The sequence below is a fragment of the Scyliorhinus canicula genome, unplaced genomic scaffold (assembly GCF_902713615.1).
Source record: "Scyliorhinus canicula unplaced genomic scaffold, sScyCan1.1, whole genome shotgun sequence".
NCBI lineage: Eukaryota > Metazoa > Chordata > Chondrichthyes > Carcharhiniformes > Scyliorhinidae > Scyliorhinus > Scyliorhinus canicula.
Genome location: NW_024055815.1, coordinates 28,150 through 46,971, shown reverse-complemented (window position 1 = coordinate 46,971; position 18,822 = coordinate 28,150). Strand labels below are relative to the sequence as shown.

General features: G+C 48.8%; 1 protein-coding gene across 1 annotated transcript in view; it reads left to right on the top strand.

Annotated features, from left to right (window-relative positions):
• The window catches only part of LOC119961100 (zinc finger protein 91-like), a 53,031-nt gene extending 34,472 nt beyond the window's left edge, over positions 1-18,559 (top strand). Inside the window, exons 3-5 of the mRNA XM_038788576.1 lie at positions 8,548-9,315; positions 14,897-15,742; positions 17,754-18,559. Coding sequence (XP_038644504.1) covers positions 8,548-9,315; positions 14,897-15,742; positions 17,754-17,850 — 1,711 coding nt within the window. The 3' untranslated portion in view covers positions 17,851-18,559. The remainder of the gene's footprint in view (positions 1-8,547; positions 9,316-14,896; positions 15,743-17,753) is intronic.
• The last annotated feature ends 263 nt before the right edge of the window (positions 18,560-18,822 follow it).

Sequence of the window (18,822 nt, the reverse complement as noted above, 5' to 3'; positions counted from 1 at the left end):
GACCTTAAACCTATGCCCCTGGTGACTGACCCCTCCACCCTGCCTGCCCATCCCACTCTATCCATGCCCCTCAGAATCCTGTGGACCTCTTTCAAGTCACCACTCTTGAATAGGATAGGAATAGAGTGATACGGACCCAGAAAGTGGAGAAGATTTTAGTTTAGATGGGCAGCATAGTCGGCACGGGCTTGGAGGGCCGAAGGGCCTGTTCCTGTGCTGCACTTTTCTTTGTTCTTTGTATCAACAGGTTCATGAGTGACTGAAAAGACTGGATTCTGCTGTTATTTCTGCTGTTAATCACATACAAGATCGATAGTCTTACAATATTTGGTTTATTTCTGCTGATGTCAACAACCCCTATAACAGGCTGCAGTTCAATATTCTGGATTTGTCACTGATTTGGGGGCTGCAGTGTCTCTTTTTAAAAACATCTTTCCTCTTCATTCAAGATCTTTCCCAGGAACACACTTGCAATAGCGTTATGAACTTTTACTTTAATCTTGAATAGTTTTTGGTGCAAAATCTATAATTCAGTTTCTGAAACATTCCACTGATCTCCAAGTGGAAAATGCTGATTAAACCTTGCTGACAATTCTTTCTGACTTACACATGCTTCACTGTGACACCACCATTATAAAATTAAATTATCAACATGAAATAAAACGGTAAAATATTTCACAGGCGCATGAATAGAAACTTAATCAATCAAAATTATTATTGATGAAGTTTGGAAGTTGCTGAGTTAAATCATTTCTGACACAGCAGCCGCAACATTTGGTAAAGGTGGAACCCACAACAAAGACTGGTTTGAGACCCACTCAGCAGGGATGACATCTGTTGTTGAAGCAAAAAGCAGAATCTACCCGATGCCCAACATAAACCCAAGAGCCAGAGCAGTGCATCACTTGGGACTTGAACATTGCCAAGACCATTGTGTAAAAGATGGAGATGCTGTACAAATAAACACTGGAGCAGCCTGCATCAAGGAATCTGAAACCAAAGATGGTTTCATATTTCTTTTGGTTTCAGATTCCAGCATCCGGAGTAATTTGCTTTTATCAAGGAATCTGAACTGCCTTTGATTATGTATTGTTATTTTTTTAAATTTAGAGTGGCCAATTCATTTTTTCCAATTAACGGGCAATTTAGCATAGCCAATCCACCTACCTTACACATTTTTGGGTTGAGGGAGCGAAATCCACGCAAACAAGGGAAGAATTTGCAAACTCCACATGGACAGTGACCAGAGCCGGGATCGAACCAGGGACCTCAGCGCCGTGAGACAGCAGTGCTAACCACTGCATCACCATGCCAACCTGATTATGGAGTATGGTGAAGTTCTCACCACCAGATGTGAACATGTCCTGCTGGGTTGAACACGAATGTGAGCTGTACTCCTGTAAGACGGACACCTTGCGGTCTCTGTTTGACTCTCCTGCAACTTCCTATCATGATTAAGTTGGACAAGGAATCCTCATCACTTGAACTGGGAAAGGCCATTGATTGTTGAGCAATCAGAACCAACCCGGCAAGGATGGAATTCCAGCTGAACTGCTCAAACGCAGAAAGTTATATTGACTGTCACACCTTCATGACCTGCTCCTCCTCTGTTATTCGGTTGTCAGTTGTTCCTCGTTTCGAGGATGACGTCTACTCAGGGTCATATGTTTTCTCTTATGGTCTTTCTGCGATTGGAGAAGGTGTTTCTCGACCCGCAGATGTTTGGCAGAGATCCCTCTCTACCACTCTCTGCCTCTTCATTGAGGCATTGGAATTCAAATGTAATAATAATAATCTTTATTATTGTCACAAGTAGGCTTACATTATCACTGCCATGAAGTTACTGTGAAAATGCCTGAGTTGCCACACTCCAGCGCCTGTTCGTCTGAATTCAGAATGACCAATTCACCTAACAAGAAAGTCTTTCGGGGAGAATGTGCAGACGCTGCACAGACAGTAACCCAAGCGGGAATCGAACCCGGAACCCTGGCGTTGTGAGGCAACAGTGCTAACCACTGTGCTACCGTGCCGCTCCAATGATGCAGTTTGATATGCACGTTGTCATGATAGTGACTGATTGGCAGCAAACTCTTGCCAGTCATTATGGTCAATGTTTATAAGTGGGGAGTGAACAGGAGTAGAGTAAATTCAGAGACTGGCAAGGCAGCACCCAGTTATTAGCCTTGACCAGAACATCAGCTTTCTCAGCATTGTTTCTCCAGAGCAATTAAAGCTCTCGATTGTCTCGCAGGAAGGAATCACAGGTTCAGGTGCTGATGGAGATCCGGTGAATCCTCAGACACCAATAGTAATTATATATAAAATCGTGTACTTGAAATATATAAAGGTATGATCGATAAGTTTGCAGATGGGAAATTATCGGTGTGGTAACTAGCGAGGACAAAAACCTTAAATTACGGGATGATACAGATGGACTGGTCATATGGGCAGTACAGTGGCAAATGGAATTTAACCAGGAAAATTGGTAGCTCTTGTCCAGAGTCCGTGCAGACACGATGTGCCGAGTGAATTCCATCTGTGCTGGATCATTTTAGAAAACACTGAACATTCAGTATCACGAGTAAGAGGGAAGAAGATGGAGGAATTACTGATTCTGGGATTGAACCCAGCAACTGTTTGCATCTTCTGGGGAGGAGAGAGGAAGGACCCATGGGGAAAAAGCATTTTAAGATCTGCATTGTTCCACAGGAGAGCAGAATTCATTCATTTCGAGAAATGGAGAATAGCAGAATACCCATTGACAATAATTTGCTTGATTATGTTTATCAATCGGTAACCAAGTTATTTTGTATTTACTGTTTGCAGTTTCAATCGTGCGGCTATTACCCATCATTCCATGCGGCTGTGAATGTGCCCTACACGTCACAGGAGCACAGTGCGCAGACGCAATGCTGGACTGTGTCTGGAGCATGCGCAGTGTCACTTTGCTCGGAGGTCTGCGAGTGCGGGAGCGGCTGTTTGGGGCGGTGACAGTCGGTGAGGCGGAGGGAGGAATGGAACCGGGAGCCGGGGTGGGGAGGGAGTTACGGCTTTATAAACACCCCCTGCTGGTCGCAAGGCCGGTTTAAGACTGCAAATCCCGCGGTTGCAGTTCCGGAACTTTTATCCGGTATCAGGCCCAGTTCCACGGCCGCCATCTTTGTTTAGCGGAGCGGCTGAGAGGCCATCTTGATGACGTAACAGAGGCGATGCTTCAGGCTCCCGGTGACCAGGAGAGAAAATCATTGTGTGGATGATTGACAGGCCCCTCCAGAGGGGAAATGCTGCCATGTATGGCAATCCGAAGAACAGAAGAATAATAACATCAGAATTAGCAGCAGGGAACGGCCATGCGGCCTATTGACCCTACTCTGCCAGTCAATAAAGGCATGGCTGTTCCGCATGTGCCCTTAATCACATTTTCCTGCCTTCCCCCAAAAATCTTTGACTCCCCAGTAGATAAAAAAAGACTAACTCAGCTTTGAGTATATTCAGTGACCCAACGCCACTACTCTCTGGGAAAGAGAATTCCACAAACTCAGCTTTGATAAAGAGTCATCCAGACTCAAAACATTAGAACATAGAACATTACAGCACAGAACAGGCCCTTCGGCCCTCGATGTTGTGCCGAGCAATGATCACCCTACTCAAACCCACGGATCCACCCTATACCCGTAACCCAACAACACCACCCCCCCCCCCCCCCCCCAACCTTACTTTTTAGGACACTACGGGCAATTTAGCATGGCCAATCCACCTAACCCGCACATCTTTGGACTGTGGGAGGAAACCGGAGCACCCGGAGGAATCCCACGCACACATGGGGAGGACGTGCAGACTCCGCACAGACAGTGACCCGGCCAGGAACCGAACCTGGGTCACTGGAGCTGTGAAGCATTTATGCTAACCACCATGCTACCGTGCTGCCCTAAATCTTTAGCTCCCTTTTCTCCCCACAGATACTGTCAGACCTGCTGAGATTGTCCGGTATTTTCTGTTTTTGTTCCAGATTCCAGCATCCGCAGCAATTTACTTTTATCCACATACTGATGACCCTCTGAGGGAAGACATTTCTCCTTACCTCAGTGTCAAATTGGAGAACGCTTATCTTTAAACTGTCCCCCTTAGTTCTTGAACCCCACGTGGGAAAATATTATTTTATCAAAACCCCTCAGAATCTTAGACGTTTCAATAAGATCACCTCTCATTCTTCTAAACTCATCGGGTACAGATCAATCAGGCTCAATCTTGCTCCATAAAACAAAGTCTCGCATCCCAGGAATCAGACTAGTGAAACTTCACTGAACTGCCTCCAAAGCAAGTAAAACCCTCATTAAGTAATCCTGGGACTGGCAACAAGGGGGTAGAATGTTTGGACCTTCTATCCTGGACTTGAAGAGTGATGGATTTTGGAAACTCCTTTTACCGGGGGTTAGAAGGGGAGGATTTACACCCAGCAAACTCAAACCAAGATAAAGGTTTGCCTGATCTTAATTTCTAACCTCGACTAACATTTCTGACCAGTGTAATTTCTTTTTACAGGTGCTTCCAAAGCTTCTAATATCTTTCCAGCCGAAGGTTGCAGCAGATTGTAAGCTTGAAAACACCAAAATTGTGACAAGAGGTGAGTATTATTATTTTTTATTATGAATTTAGAGTACCCAATTATTTGTTTCCAATTAAGGGGCAATTTAGCATGGCCAATCCGAAGCTGGCACTCCCAGTGCAGACTTTGGTGTTGTGAGGATGTTGCTGTTGTGGAGAGTGGCTGCTGCTGTTCTCTCCCTTTCTCTGTTGCTGTTCTCTCTCACTCTCGGTTGCTCAGTTTGCTGCCTGTTTCCGGTGCTGGTTGCTGCTGAGCTGCCTGGAGGAAGGAGAGGGAAGAGAATGACAACAACAAGGAGGCAACTTCAAAAACAAGGTGGGAGTAAAGCCCTTGGACTACTTGTTTGCTGGGCCGAGGGCCCGGCCCAGTCCTCCCAACTGATAACATCTGCCTTCAGCAAGGACAAACCTTCCTTATTCGATCCGGTGTGCTTGTTCCGGGTCAGGGGGATCGAGTAGACAGTGTGTTTGCTGAGCCCCCTCCCGGACTGAAGGCTCCACACACCAGCAGGGAGGAGGTGGATTCCACTGGGTGGTCGTTCCAGGGTGGGAGCACGGACTGTGTTTTTGCTGAGTCCTACTTGGGCCGAACACCTCGCGAACCAGCTCCACTTACCTCCTTGTGAACATGCTCTGGGCCTGGCGAAGTGCGTCATTTATAGGTCCAGGCAGCGGGCGACTGAGGGGGTCATCCAACCAGACTGTTTGCCCCTTTTCCGCGACTACATTTGCAGCTGGATGTCCCTAGAAAGGGAGGATGCGGTGTCCATGGGCACCATCAAAGCCTTCCATGCCCGGTGGGCACCGCAGGGGTTGGGGTGCTTTATTGACTCCTTTAAATACACTCCCATTAGATGTTTTTAAGTTTCTGCTGATCTTTGTTACGTTCGGGCAGTGCCCCTAACTGGAGCGGCCCTTTTTGCTTTGTCCCTAAGTTTGTTTCCTTTGTTCTATTTTGTTGGTGGACCTCAAAAGAGTGGCCAATCCACCTACCCGCACATCTTTGAGTTGTGGGGGTGAGACCCATGGAGACACGGGAAGAATGTGCAAACTCCACATGGCAGTGACCCGGGGCCAGGATCGAACCTGGGTCCTCAGCACCGTGAGGCAGCAGTGCTAACCACTGCCACTGTGCCACCCTTTGTCATGATGTTTCCATTCCTATTTTATCACACCTCCCAGTGACACTCATTGTAACCCAGAAACTTCAAAATATCATTGCTACCTTGCATCTTGCCCTCCTATTATTGTCTAATGATAACAGCAACAGAGTATAACACACCAGAATTGGAATATCAGATAGATTGTTGTCTAATAATAATAGTAACAGAGGAACATACACCAGAATTGGAATAACAGGCAGGTTATTGTCTAATCATGACAGAGTTACGGGGGTGGCTCAGTAGTTAGCACTGTTACCTCAAGCACCAGGTACCTGGCTTTGATTCCGACCTTGGGTCACGGTCTGTGTGGAGTTTGCTCATTCTTCCCGTGGCTGCAAAGATTTCCTCCCACAGTCCAAAGATGTGCAGGTGGATTGGCTGTGATAAATTGTCCCTGGGTGGGGTTACGGGGTTAGGGTGGGGGATTGGCCACAGTAGGGTGATCTTTCAGTGGGTCGGTGCAGACTCGATGGGCCAAATGGCCTCCTTCAGCGCTGTAGGGATTCTATGATTCTACATTGGATCCAAAGATCCAAAGGGGCAGCAGGGTAGCATGGTGGTTAGCATAAATGCTTCACAGCTCCAGGGTCCCAGGTTCGATTCCCGGCTGGGTCACTGTCTGTGTGGAGTCTGCACGTCCTCCCCCTGTGTGCGTGGGTTTCCTCCGGGTGCTCCGGTTTCCTCCCACAGTCCAAAGATGTGCGGGTTAGGTGGATTGGCCATGCTAAATTGCCCGTAGTGTCCTAATAAAAGTAAGGTTAAGGGGGGGGTTGTTGGGTTACGGGTATAGGGTGGATACGTGGGTTTGAGTAGGGTGATCATGGCTCGGCACAACATTGAGGGCCGAAGGGCCTGTTCTGTGCTGTACTGTTCTATGTTCTATGTGTTCACTCACACACTGCAGCCTGACTTATTGGAACTGTTTGTTAGTCTCAAAGTGAGTGAATCCTTTGCTGTTTCTCCTCTGGGCCCCATCGCCACTATTATTGTCTGATTGTCCCACTGAGACTCTCACTGTTATTATTGGACAATCAGCGAGTCAGCCTGAGCCTGTGGCCGCTCTCACCATCTGGAACCGTCACAATGCCCGGGTGATTGACGGCAACTCCCGGCCAATAGGAAGAGGGGAGGCGGATCTGGAGGATCGACCGGGAGCAGCTGGTCCTCCAACCAATTGGAGTGACTGAGGGGCGGGATCCGCTGTGATTGAAGCATGCGCAGTGTGGGTAATGGCGAAGGAGAAGAGCGTCTTCTTCAGATCCGAAATTGGTAGGAGGCATTTAACAACATGGAGGAGCACAGTAAGAAGTCTTACAACACCAGGTTAAAGTCCAACAGATATGTTTTAGGAAACAAACCTGTTGGACTTTAACCTGGTGTTGTAAGACTTCTTGCTGTGCTCATTCCATTCCAACGCCAGCATCTCCACAACATGGAGGAAGCGTGACATCGCGGGGGCGGGCGGAAACTTTGTGTAAAGCTGTTGTAAGTTGCAAACCTCGGAAAATGCGTTTCCGGGACCCAGTTTGTACCGAGCGGAGCTGCAGCTCCTCATGTTCGGCTCGAGTTAACGGCCGCCATTTTTATTGGATGTACATCTTGCACATCTTTGAACTGTGTGAGGAAATCGGAGGAAACTCACACAGCCACACGGAAAATGTGCAGTCTCCGCACTGTCACCCATTTGAAATGGGTGACCTTATTTTGCAACAGGGACCCCCTTGTTCCAGATTCTCCCACAAGAGGAAACACCCTCTGCACATCCACCCTGTCAAAACCCCTCAGGATTTTATATAGTTCAATCCAGATTTTACCCAAATCTTTAAATCTGTGTCCCGACTGCTTGTACAGTCAGTGAATGGAAACAGAGTTTCTTTGTCCACCTGATGGAAATCTGGCATAATCTTGTGTCCCTGAATCAAATCTCCCCTCAACCTCCTTTGCTGGATCCAGTCTGGTAAATCTCCTCTGCACCTTCTCCAAGAACCTTCACATCCTTCCTGAAGAGTGGTGACCAGAGCTTTAGAAAGATGCACAGGATAGAATTAGAACTATAGAATTCCTACAGTGCAGAAGGAGGCCATTCGGTCCATCGAGTCTGCACTGATTCTCTGAAAGGGCACCCTGCCTCTGCCCAAACCCCTACCCTGTCCCTGTGACCCCATAGCCCCACCTAACCTGCACATCCCTGGACACTAAGGGACAATTTATCAAGGCCAATCCACCTAATTTGCTGCTCTTTAGATTGTGGGAGGAAACCCATGCAGACACGGGGAGAATGTGCAAACTCCAGACAGTCACCAAGGCTGGAATTGAACCCGGGTCCCTGACGCTGTGAGGCAGCAGTGCTAATCATTGCCACCGGAAGCACAGCTTTGGTGTCAATATTACTGTTTATGAAGCTCAAAATCGAATTTGCTTTGCCAACTTCTCTCTTAATATGTCTTGTAGATACACAACATCCCTCTTCACCTCTTTCTCTCTCCTCCCAAAGAGGTCAGTTGGGTTTTTATAACAATCCAGCCGTTTTCATGGTCACTTTTTTCCAGTGCCGATCCCACAAATGTCCAGATTCATTCAGCTCAATTTGACAACCTGCTTTTGTGTTTTTGTGGGTTCTCTCTCACTTCCTATTTTCTGTTTTGAATCCGTTTCGCAGGGTGTTCGAAGGGGAGGATTCAAAGGTCGGGAATCTCAAACCAAAACATCACACCCTCAATTTATCATATCCTGAACATCATAGGATTTTGAACATGGAAGGAAAGAGCATTGTTCACAGTGCGGGGAAACCGTACACGTGTTGTGTGTGTGGACGAGGATTCAGTCAATCATCAGGCCTCACAAGCCACAAATGCAGTCACACTGAGGAGAAACCGTGGAAATGTGCGGACTGTGGGAAAGGATTCACTTCCCCATCCAAGCTGGAAACTCATCGACGCAGTCACACTGGGGAGAGACCATTCACCTGCTCCAAGTGTGGGAAGGGATTCAGCACGTCATCCCACCTGCTGAATCACCAGCGAATTCACACTGGGGAGAGACCGTTTACCTGCTCCAAGTGTGGGAAGGGATTCACTGAGTCATCCTCCCTGCTGAGTCACCAGCGCGTTCATACTGGGGAGAGACCATTCACCTGCTCCACGTGTGGGAAGGGATTCACTCGGTCATCCCACCTGCTTACACATGAGCGAGTTCACACTGGGGAGAGACCATTCACCTGCTCCAAGTGTGGGAAGGGATTCACTCGGTCATCCCACCTGCTTACACATGAGCGAGTTCACACTGGGGAGAGACCATTCACCTGCTCCAAGTGTGGGAAGGGATTCACTCGGTCATCCCACCTGCTAAGACACGAGCGAGTTCACACTGGGGAGAGACCATTCATCTGCTCCAAGTGTGGGAAGGGATTCACTGAGTCATCCAAACTGCTGAGACACCAGCGAGTTCATACTGGGGAGAGACCATTCACCTGCTCCAAGTGTGGGAAGGGATTCACTCGGTCATCAACCCTGCAGAAGCACGAGCAAATTCACACTGGGGAGAGATCGTTCACTTGCTCATCACATGTCCTCGCCACTTTGTATGCTTTTGCTTTTATGGTGTCCTTGACATCCCTCGTCAACCATGGATGCTTGTCCTCCCTTTAGCATGTTTTCAATTACTGGGGGGCACAGGTTTAAGGTGCGAGGGACAAGGTTGAGAGTAGATGTACGAGGTAAGTTTTATACACAGAAGAACTTGCTGCCGGAGGAGGTGGTGGAAGCAGGGACGATAGTGATGTTTAAGGGCCATCTTGACAAATGCATGAATAGGATGGGAATAGAGGGATACGGACCCCGGAAGTGTAGAAGATTTTAGTTTAAATGGGCAGCATGGTCGGCGCAGGCTTGGAGGGCCGAAGAACCTGTTCCTGTGCTGTACTGTTCTTTGTTCCTCCTTGGGATGAATTTCCATAGTGCCTCAATCAAGTCTGCCTCATTACACATCACACATTACCCCGTTCCCTATTAGGCTCTGTTAAAAGCTGTTCGAAAAAAACATCTCTTAGACCTTCCACAAATTACTTTTCCTGGGATCCACTACCAACCTGATTTTCCCAGCCCACCTGCATATTGAATTCCCCCTGGTTATTGTGATATTGCCTTTTTACACGCTTTCTCTGTCTCCTGATTTCTTATCTGTCCCACATCCTGACTGCTGCTCGGAAGCTTGTACATAACTCCCACCAGGGTCTTTTTACCTTTGCGATTCCTCAACTCTACCCACAGAGATTCTATGCCTTCAGATCCTATATCTCTCCTTGCAATCGATTTACTTAATTCCTTCCTAACAATGCAACCCCACCCCCCTTTGCCCATCTGCCTTTTCTTTCGATTGGACACAGATCCTTGTATATTTCGATCCTAGCCCTGATCACCTTGCAGCCACGTCACTGTCGCGTGGGTCTTCGACCATAATCCAAAGGTGTACAGAGTAGGTGGATTGGTCCCTTAATTGGAAAATAAAGAATTGGGCACTTTCATGCTTCTTTTTTATAAATAATTTTTATTCAAGTTTTCCCAAATTATCAACAACAAAAACACAAAGAAATAAGAACAAACCCCCCCCCCCCCCCCTATACACAAGTAATAAATTAACATAAATAATCAGCATATCGGCAAATATACACGCCCAATCAAGAAAAACAAACAAACCCTCACACAAGCCCCCCAACCACCCCAAAACCCCCCACTGCCCCCCGGGTCACTGCTGTTGCTGACCATCACCTAACGCTCCGCCAGGAAGTCTAGAAACTGTTGCCACCGCCGGAAGAACCCTTGCACCGACCCCCTTAAGGCAAATTTGACCGTCTCCAATTTAATAAACCCAGCCATACCGTTGATCCACGCCTGGGGGCCTCGCATCCTCCCACTGAAGAAGAATCCTTCGCCGGGCTACCAGAGACGCAAAGGCCAGAATACCGGCCTCTTTCGCCTCCTGCACTCCCGGCTCCTCTGCCACCACAAATATTGCGAGCCCCCAGCCCGGCTCAACCCTGGAACCAACCATCCTTGACATAGTCTCTGCTACGCCCCTCCAAAGGTCCTCCAGCGCTGGGCATGCCCAGAACATGTGGGTGTAGTTTGCTGGGCTCCCTGAGCACCTAACACATCTGTCCTCTCTCCCAAAGAAGTGGCACAGCCTTGCCCCGGTCATGTGCGCCCTATGCAGCACCTTGAATTGCATTAAGCTGAGCCTCGCGCAAGAGGAGGAAGAATTCACCCTCCCCAGGGCATCCATCACGTCCCCTCGTCGATCTCCTCACCCAACTCCTCCTCCCACTTACCCTTCAGCTCCTCCACCGATGCCTCCTCCTCCTCCTCCTGCATCACCTGATACGTTGCCGAGATCCTCCCCTCTCCAACCCACATCCCCGAAAGCACCCTGTCCTGGACCCTCCATGGCAGCAACAGTGGGAACTCCACCACCTGCCGCCTAACAAACGCCCTTGCCTGCATATATCTGAAGGTGTTCCCCGGGGGGAGGCCGAACTTCCCCTCCAGCTCACCCAGGCTCGTGAACTTCCCATCCGCAAACAGGTCCCCCATTCTTCTAATACCTGCCCTGTGCCAATTCAGGAACCCTCCGTCCATTCTCCCCGGGACAAACCGGTGGTTCCCCCGTATTGGGGACCACACCGAGGCCCCCACCTCCCCCCGTGCCGTCTCCATTGCCCCCAGATTTTCAGGGTAGCCGCCACCACCAAGCTCGTGGTATACCTCGTTGGAGGAAGCGGCAACGGCGCTGTCACCAGCGCCTCCAGGCTCGTGCCCACACAGGACGCCATCTCCAACATCTTCCATGCCGCCCCTCCCCTTCCATCACCCACTTGCGTACCATCGCCGCGTTGGCGGCCCAATATTACCCACAGAGGTTAGGCAATGCCAACCCCCCCCCCCCCCCCCCTCCCCGGTATCCCTGCTCTGCTCCAAGAACACCATTCTCACCCTCGGGGTCTTCTGCGCCCACACAAACCCCGTAACGCTTCTGTTAACCCGTCTGAAGGCGGCTTTGGGGATCAGGATGGGGAGGCATTGGAACAGGAACAAAAACCTCAGGAGCACTGAAATATTAACTGACTGCACCCTACCCGCCTCCTCCATCTGCTCCACCAGCCTTGTGAAGTTAAGCTGATGCATGGCCCCCCAAATCCTAGCCACCTGGACCCCCAGGTACCTAAAACCCCTCTCCGCCCTTTTTAGCAGGAGCTCACCAATGCCCCTCTCCTGGTCCCCTTGGTGCACTACGAACAACTCGTTCTTCCCCATATTGAGATTGTACCCGGAGAAATCCCCAAACTCCCTAAGGATCCGCATCACCTCTGGCATTCCCCCACCGGGTCCGCCACATATAGCAGCAGATCATCCGCATAAAGCGACACCTGATGCTCCTCCCCACCCTGCACTAACCCCCTCCAGTTCCTCAACGCCATGACCAGGGGTTCGATCGCCAGTGCAAAGAGCAGGGGGGACAGGGGACACCCCTGCCTCGTCCCCCGGTGCAGCCGGAAATACTCTGACCTCCTTCTGTTCGTGGCCACACTCGCCACCGGGGCCTCATATGGCAACCTCACCCACCTGACGAACGCCTCCCCAAACCAGCACCTTTTCAGCACCTCCCACAGGTACCCGCATTCCACCCTATCAAAGGCCTTCTCCGCATCCATCACCGCCACTATCTCCACTGTATCCACACTGCCTGGTTCCCGCCCGCCGCCACCTTGGTCCTCCTCCCTCGCACCTTTCTTTGCTTAAATGTCACTTTTTTAATCGCCCCACTCCTGGTCCAATCCATACACCATCAAGGGAATGTTGCTGTCCCCTTCCCACACCGGGAAACATCGAACAAGCGCCGTTACGGGCCCTGAAAAGAGCCCAAAAGTCCGTTGCTAGCGGGAGCTGCCGAACGTGCGACTTAGCTCCGCATAGCCACAACCGGAAGTCTTTAATGGTTTTTTTTAAATGACAAAGAGGATAATAGTGCAAGGCAAAACTGGGTGACAATGAGACAAGTAGGTAAACTAACAGAACAAGTGAAGAAATAAAAGACAGGTCCGGGGGGGTATGAATGGCAGAACCATTACCGACGTCTAAAAATCCCTTTTCTCTGGAAAAGGGAATAAACAATGGCCTGATCCTTTAAGATTATCAAAAGGTTTGATATGATAGAAAAGTGGAAGATGTTTCCACTGGATGAGAATAAATATGAGTTAGTCATTAATTAATCTAATGTGCAGTTCAGGAGCAGTTCAGACGGAGATCACTCACACACTTCACATGTGCAAAGGGATTTCCTCAGTTTCCCCACGGGTTAACACTCCACCTTTAAAAGCTCAAACTGTTTGATCCAATTTCAGCACATTGTTATTGGCGAGGGGCAGTTTAACAGTTCGGTCTATGGGGACAAAAATCATTTGTTCACCCAACCTGTTGAGACCCCCAATGAATTCACATCTCACTGTCGTCACTGTTGTCAATCACACCCAAGACAGAACTGTGATGGAGGGCCCTTACTATTTAGGTGCTGTTTGATTGATTTAATACATTTGTCACATTGGTCCAATGTTACCAGTAATAATCGGTTCACAAAGCATGATTTATATCAACAATATAGATTTCAATGGCGGGTTAATCACCCAACATGCACTGCAGCTGAGAATGTGCGAGATCCACATTACACAATTTTGCACATGCGCAGAGTCCGGCTGTGACTGGAGCGGACTCAAGTCTGGACCAACCCTGCGAAAGAACAATCCCCACTCAGGTCCGCCCCATCCCACCCAATGTGCACATCCTTCGAGACGAAGGGCAATTTAGCATGGCCGATCCACCTAACCTGCACATCTTTGAACTGTGTGAGGAAATCGGAGGAAACTCACACAGCCACACGGAAAATGTGCAGTCTCCGCACTGTCACCCATTTGAAATGAGTGACCCCTTATTTTGCAACAGGGACCCCCTTGTTCCAGATTCTCCCACAAGAGGAAACACCCTCAGCACATCCACCCTGCCAAAACCCCTCAGGATCTTATATAGTTCAATCCAGATTTTACCCAAATCTTTAAATCTGTGTCCCGACTGCTTGTACAGTCAGTGAATGGAAACAGAGTTTCTTTGTCCACCTGATGGAAATCTGGCATAATCTTGTGTCCCTGAATCAAATCTCCCCTCAACCTCCTTTGCTGGATCCAGTCTGGTAAATCTCCTCTGCACCTTCTCCAAGAACCTTCACATCCTTCCTGAAGAGTGATGACCAGAGCTTTAGAAAGATGCACAGGATAGAATTAGAACTATAGAATTCTACAGTGCAGAAGGAGGCCATTCGGTCCATCGAGTCTGCACTGATTCTCTGAAAGGGCACCCTGCCTCTGCCCAAACCCCTACCCTGTGACCCCATAGCCCCACCTAACCTGTACATCCCTGGACACTAAGGGACAGTTTATCAAGGCCAATCCACCTAATTTGCTGCTCTTTAGATTGTGGGAGGAAACCCACGCAGACACGGGGAGAATGTGCAAACTCCAGACAGTCACCAAGGCTGGAATTGAACCCGGGTCCCTGACGCTGTGAGGCAGCAGTGCTAATCATTGCCACCGGAAGCATAGCTTTGGTGTCAATATTACTGTTTATGAAGCTCAAAATCGAATTTGCTTTGCCAACTACTCTCTTAATATGTCTTGTAGATATACAACATCCCTCTTCACCTCTTTCTCTCTCCTCCCAAAGAGGTCAGTTGGGTTTTTATAACAATCCAGCCGTTTTCATGGTCACTTTTTTCCAGTGCCGGGCCCACAAATGTCCAGATTCATTCAGCTCAATTTGACAACCTGCTTTTGTGTTTTTGTGGGTTCTCTCTCACTCCCTATTTTCTGTTTTGAATCCGTTTCGCAGGGTGTTCGAAGGGGAGGCTTCAAAGGTCGGGAATCTCAAACCAAAACATCACACCCTCAATTTATCATATCCTGAACATCATAGGATTTTGAACATGGAAGGAAAGAGCATTGTTCACAGTGCGGGGAAACCGTACACGTGTTGTGTGTGTGGACGAGGATTCAGTCAATCATCAGGCCTCACAAGCCACAAATGCAGTCAGATTGAGGAGAAACCGTGGAAATGTGCGGACTGTGGGAAAGGATTCACTTCCCCATCCAGGCTGGAAATTCATCGACGCAGTCACACTGGGGAGAGACCATTCACCTGCTCCAAGTGTGGGAAGGGATTCAGCACGTCATCCCACCTGCTGAATCACCAGCGAATTCACACTGGGGAGAGACCGTTTACCTGCTCCAAGTGTGGGAAGAGTTTCACTGAGTCATCCTCCCTGCTGAGTCACCAGCGCGTTCATACTGGGGAGAGACCATTCACCTGCTCCACTTGTGGGAAGGGATTCACTCGGTCATCCCACCTGCTTACACATGAGCGATTTCACACTGGGGAGAGACCATTCACCTGCTCCACTTGTGGGAAGGGATTCACTCGGTCATCCCACCTGCTTACACATGAGCGATTTCACACTGGGGAGAGACCATTCACCTGCTCCAAGTGTGGGAAGGGATTCACTCTGTCATCCCACCTGCTAAGACACGAGCGAGTTCACACTGGGGAGAGACCATCCACCTGCTCCAAGTGTGGGAAGGGATTCACTCGGTCATCCCACCTGCTAAGACACGAGCGAGTTCACACTGGGGAGAGACCATTCATCTGCTCCAAGTGTGGGAAGGGATTCACTGAGTCATCCAAACTGCTGAGACACCAGCGAGTTCACACTGGGGAGAGACCATTCACCTGCTCCAAGTGTGGGAAGGGATTCACTCGGTCATCCCACCTGCTAAGACACGAGCGAGTTCATACTGGGGAGAGACCATTCACCGACTCCAAGTGTGGGAAGGGATTCACTCAGTCATCACATGTGCTGACACACCAACAAGGCCACAGGTAACGACAGTAATTGGATTTTGCTATTCATCACATTTAGGACTGAAACATATTAATTTGGGACTGTTTCTGCTGATAACAAACTCCACCCCATTTACAGCGCATAATATTCTGGCTAAAAGTCAAATAAATTAGATTTTTGTTAAATATGCAGCGTGTTGAAACTTGTTAATATCTCTGACACAAGTTAGTTCCTTTTGAAGTTCTCTCGCTTCCCCGTGTCTCTTCCAACCTCACCTCCAACAAGAAGTGTGAGGAGCTTGTGGAGCTTCTTTGTGACTGAGATTGAGTCAATCCGATCAGCTGCCTCTGCCTCCCATTAGATCAGACTTGAGAGAAAGTTCTATAGAAAAGCTGCAACACCAATACACTGCTTCCAGTAGTTGATGGTATTGTGGTTCAATAAATCAAATTAGTGGATCAAAAATGTGTGTGATATAGAGTAAAAACAGAAAATGCTGGATGAACATAACATGTCTGGCAGCATCATAGAATCCCTTCAGTGCAGAAGGAGCCCATTCGGCCCATCGAGTTTGCACCAACCCTACACCACCCCCCCTTCCCCCTTTGCAGGCGCATTCTCCCTGCCCTCTCCCCGTAACCTCACTTCACCTTTGATCACCAAGGGGCAATTTAGCATAACAAATCCACCAAACCTGCACATCTTCGGATGGTGGGAGAAAACTGGAGCACAGGGAGGGAACCCACACAGACACGGGGAGAATGTGCAAACTCCACACAGTCACCCAAGGCTGGAATTGAACTGAGGTTGCTGGCCCTGTGATGCTGCAGTGCTAAACACTGTGCCACCATGCCACATCTGTGGCATCAGGAACAGAGTTTGTTGTCCATTGTTGTAACAGTTCTGTAGAAGGGTCAATTGAACCTTAAGAAGTCCATTGAAGTGAAAAGAAAGTGTTTTCCTCAGAGGTTTGACACAGGAAGAAGGTTCAGTCTTTGTGAAGCTCAATCTTCATTCACACAAAGTCCACAATCTGATTGGCTGGAGGACCATCCGGTCCTCCAATTCCTCCCATTGGTTAACACCTCTCAGGCAGGAAATGAGGTTGTGGAACCCGTGCCCATGTGGCCAATGGGAAGAACTCAAAATGATGCAGAGTCTCAGCCAATGAGGGAGATCCGGGATCAGCCCTGCCCCTCATTAGTTCCGATTGCTTGGAAGCCGTTCCTGCTCGGTCCTCCAGTCACGCCCCCTCTTCCTATTGGTCTGGACCTGCCGTCAAATCACTCCCCGGGCATTGTGATGTGGGGCATGCGCAGTGCGGCTCATGTCCAGGGACAGGCGCTTGTTTGTCTCATCTTCAGGCGGGAAGGAGGCGGATAGGCGGAGGCAGCGTTAGGGGCAGTGGGTGGGAGGGGAGGCTTCACACACCCCCAGTGGAGGCCTCAAAGCTAAAACAAGAAATTACCAGTCTCGAGCAGGAAGGTTTTCCTGCAGAGCCTTTCCCCAGTTAACCACCACCATCCTCATCGGGGGCTGTGTGCAGCAGGGCGCATGCGTGGTGAGCCCTGTCCACTCAGCAGGGCTGACAGTGATGGATTCTGGAAACTCCTTTGACGGGGTTACAAGGGGAGGATTTAAACACAGCAAAGTGAAATCAAACAAGACATTCAAAACAGAAAGAGTCACTTGATTAATCAGAACCTGGATATTATTGGTCATTGAGTGTAACCATTGAGTTCCAGGTCAGTACCACTCTCCATGGGGATTCACTATATCAGCAATCCAGACACAGGCTCGTGTTCTGGGGACAAGGGTTCAAATCCCATCATGGCAATTGGTGGAGGATAAATTCAATAATCTGGAATTCAATGTTCATCTGAGTATTGGTGACGGTGAAATCATTGTGGTGAGTTTGTGGGAAGGGGAGAGTGTGTGGGACTGGGAGTTGCAGCTTTGGGAAACAAGAGCAATACTTAAATCCTGGGAACTAGAATTATCTGTTCTACGTTTCGGTCCTAGGCTAACATGGGCACATTGGTTTTATAGGGTCACAAGGAGTGGATTGACAGAATGGAAACTCAAATCAAACATCACATCAACATTTGAAAGTCACTCAATTCATCAGGACCTGAATATCTTTTGAATGTGGCCGGAGAAATGTTTGTCTGTTCTGTCTGTGGGAAAGATTTCAAACATCAGTGTGACAGGAACAGCACAGGGAAACACACACCCAAGTGAGAGTGTTCCAGTGTAGGGACTGTGGCAAAGAATTTAATTACACATTGTGTTGAAATTCATTGACGCACTCACACTCACCTGCATCATGTGTGGGACAGGATTTTCTTGATTATCAAACCTGCAGCGACACCAGCGTGTTCACACTCGTGTGCTAAATGCGGGAAGAGCTGTAAAGCAGCAATGATCTGCAGAAACAACAACACACTCACTGGAGTGGAGCCATTCACCTGCTCCGAGTGTCGGAAGGGATACACTCGGTCATCTGATCTTCGAGACACCAGGTAGATTACGAGTGACTGCAGCCGTTTTACTGGGGCTCAGAAGAGGATTTTCAGACAGGAAATTAACAGAATAACTCAGTTCATCTGGACTTGAATTTGCATGTGGAAGGAGCGATGTTTGTCCATTCTGTCTGGGAAGAGATTTCAAACATAGGTGTGCCTGAGAAAGGACTGAGACACACACCCGAGTGAGAGTGTTCCAGTGAACTGACCGTGGAAAGAGCTTTTACTAGTTACACATCCTGAAAATAAATCAGGATGGAGCTGGGCTGTCTGTCTTCACTGCAGCTATTTGATAAACACCCAATTCTTAAAGGTACTCTCACATGGCAATTCTGAATTCTCCCTCTGTGTACCTGAACAGGCTCCGGAATGTGCTGACTGGGGCTTTTCACAGTAACTTCATTGCAGTGTTAATGTAAGACTACTTGTGACAATAAAGATTAGGATCCAGCAGAGGGCAGCAGAGCAGAGCTACTGATCAGCTGTTCTGGGGGAATTTGCATACGTGCAGTGCGGTCAGCCTAAGTTGAAGGTGAATCTGCGAAGAAGACCCGAGGAGTTTGAGTGAAGGCAATCATCCAGCAGAGGGCAGA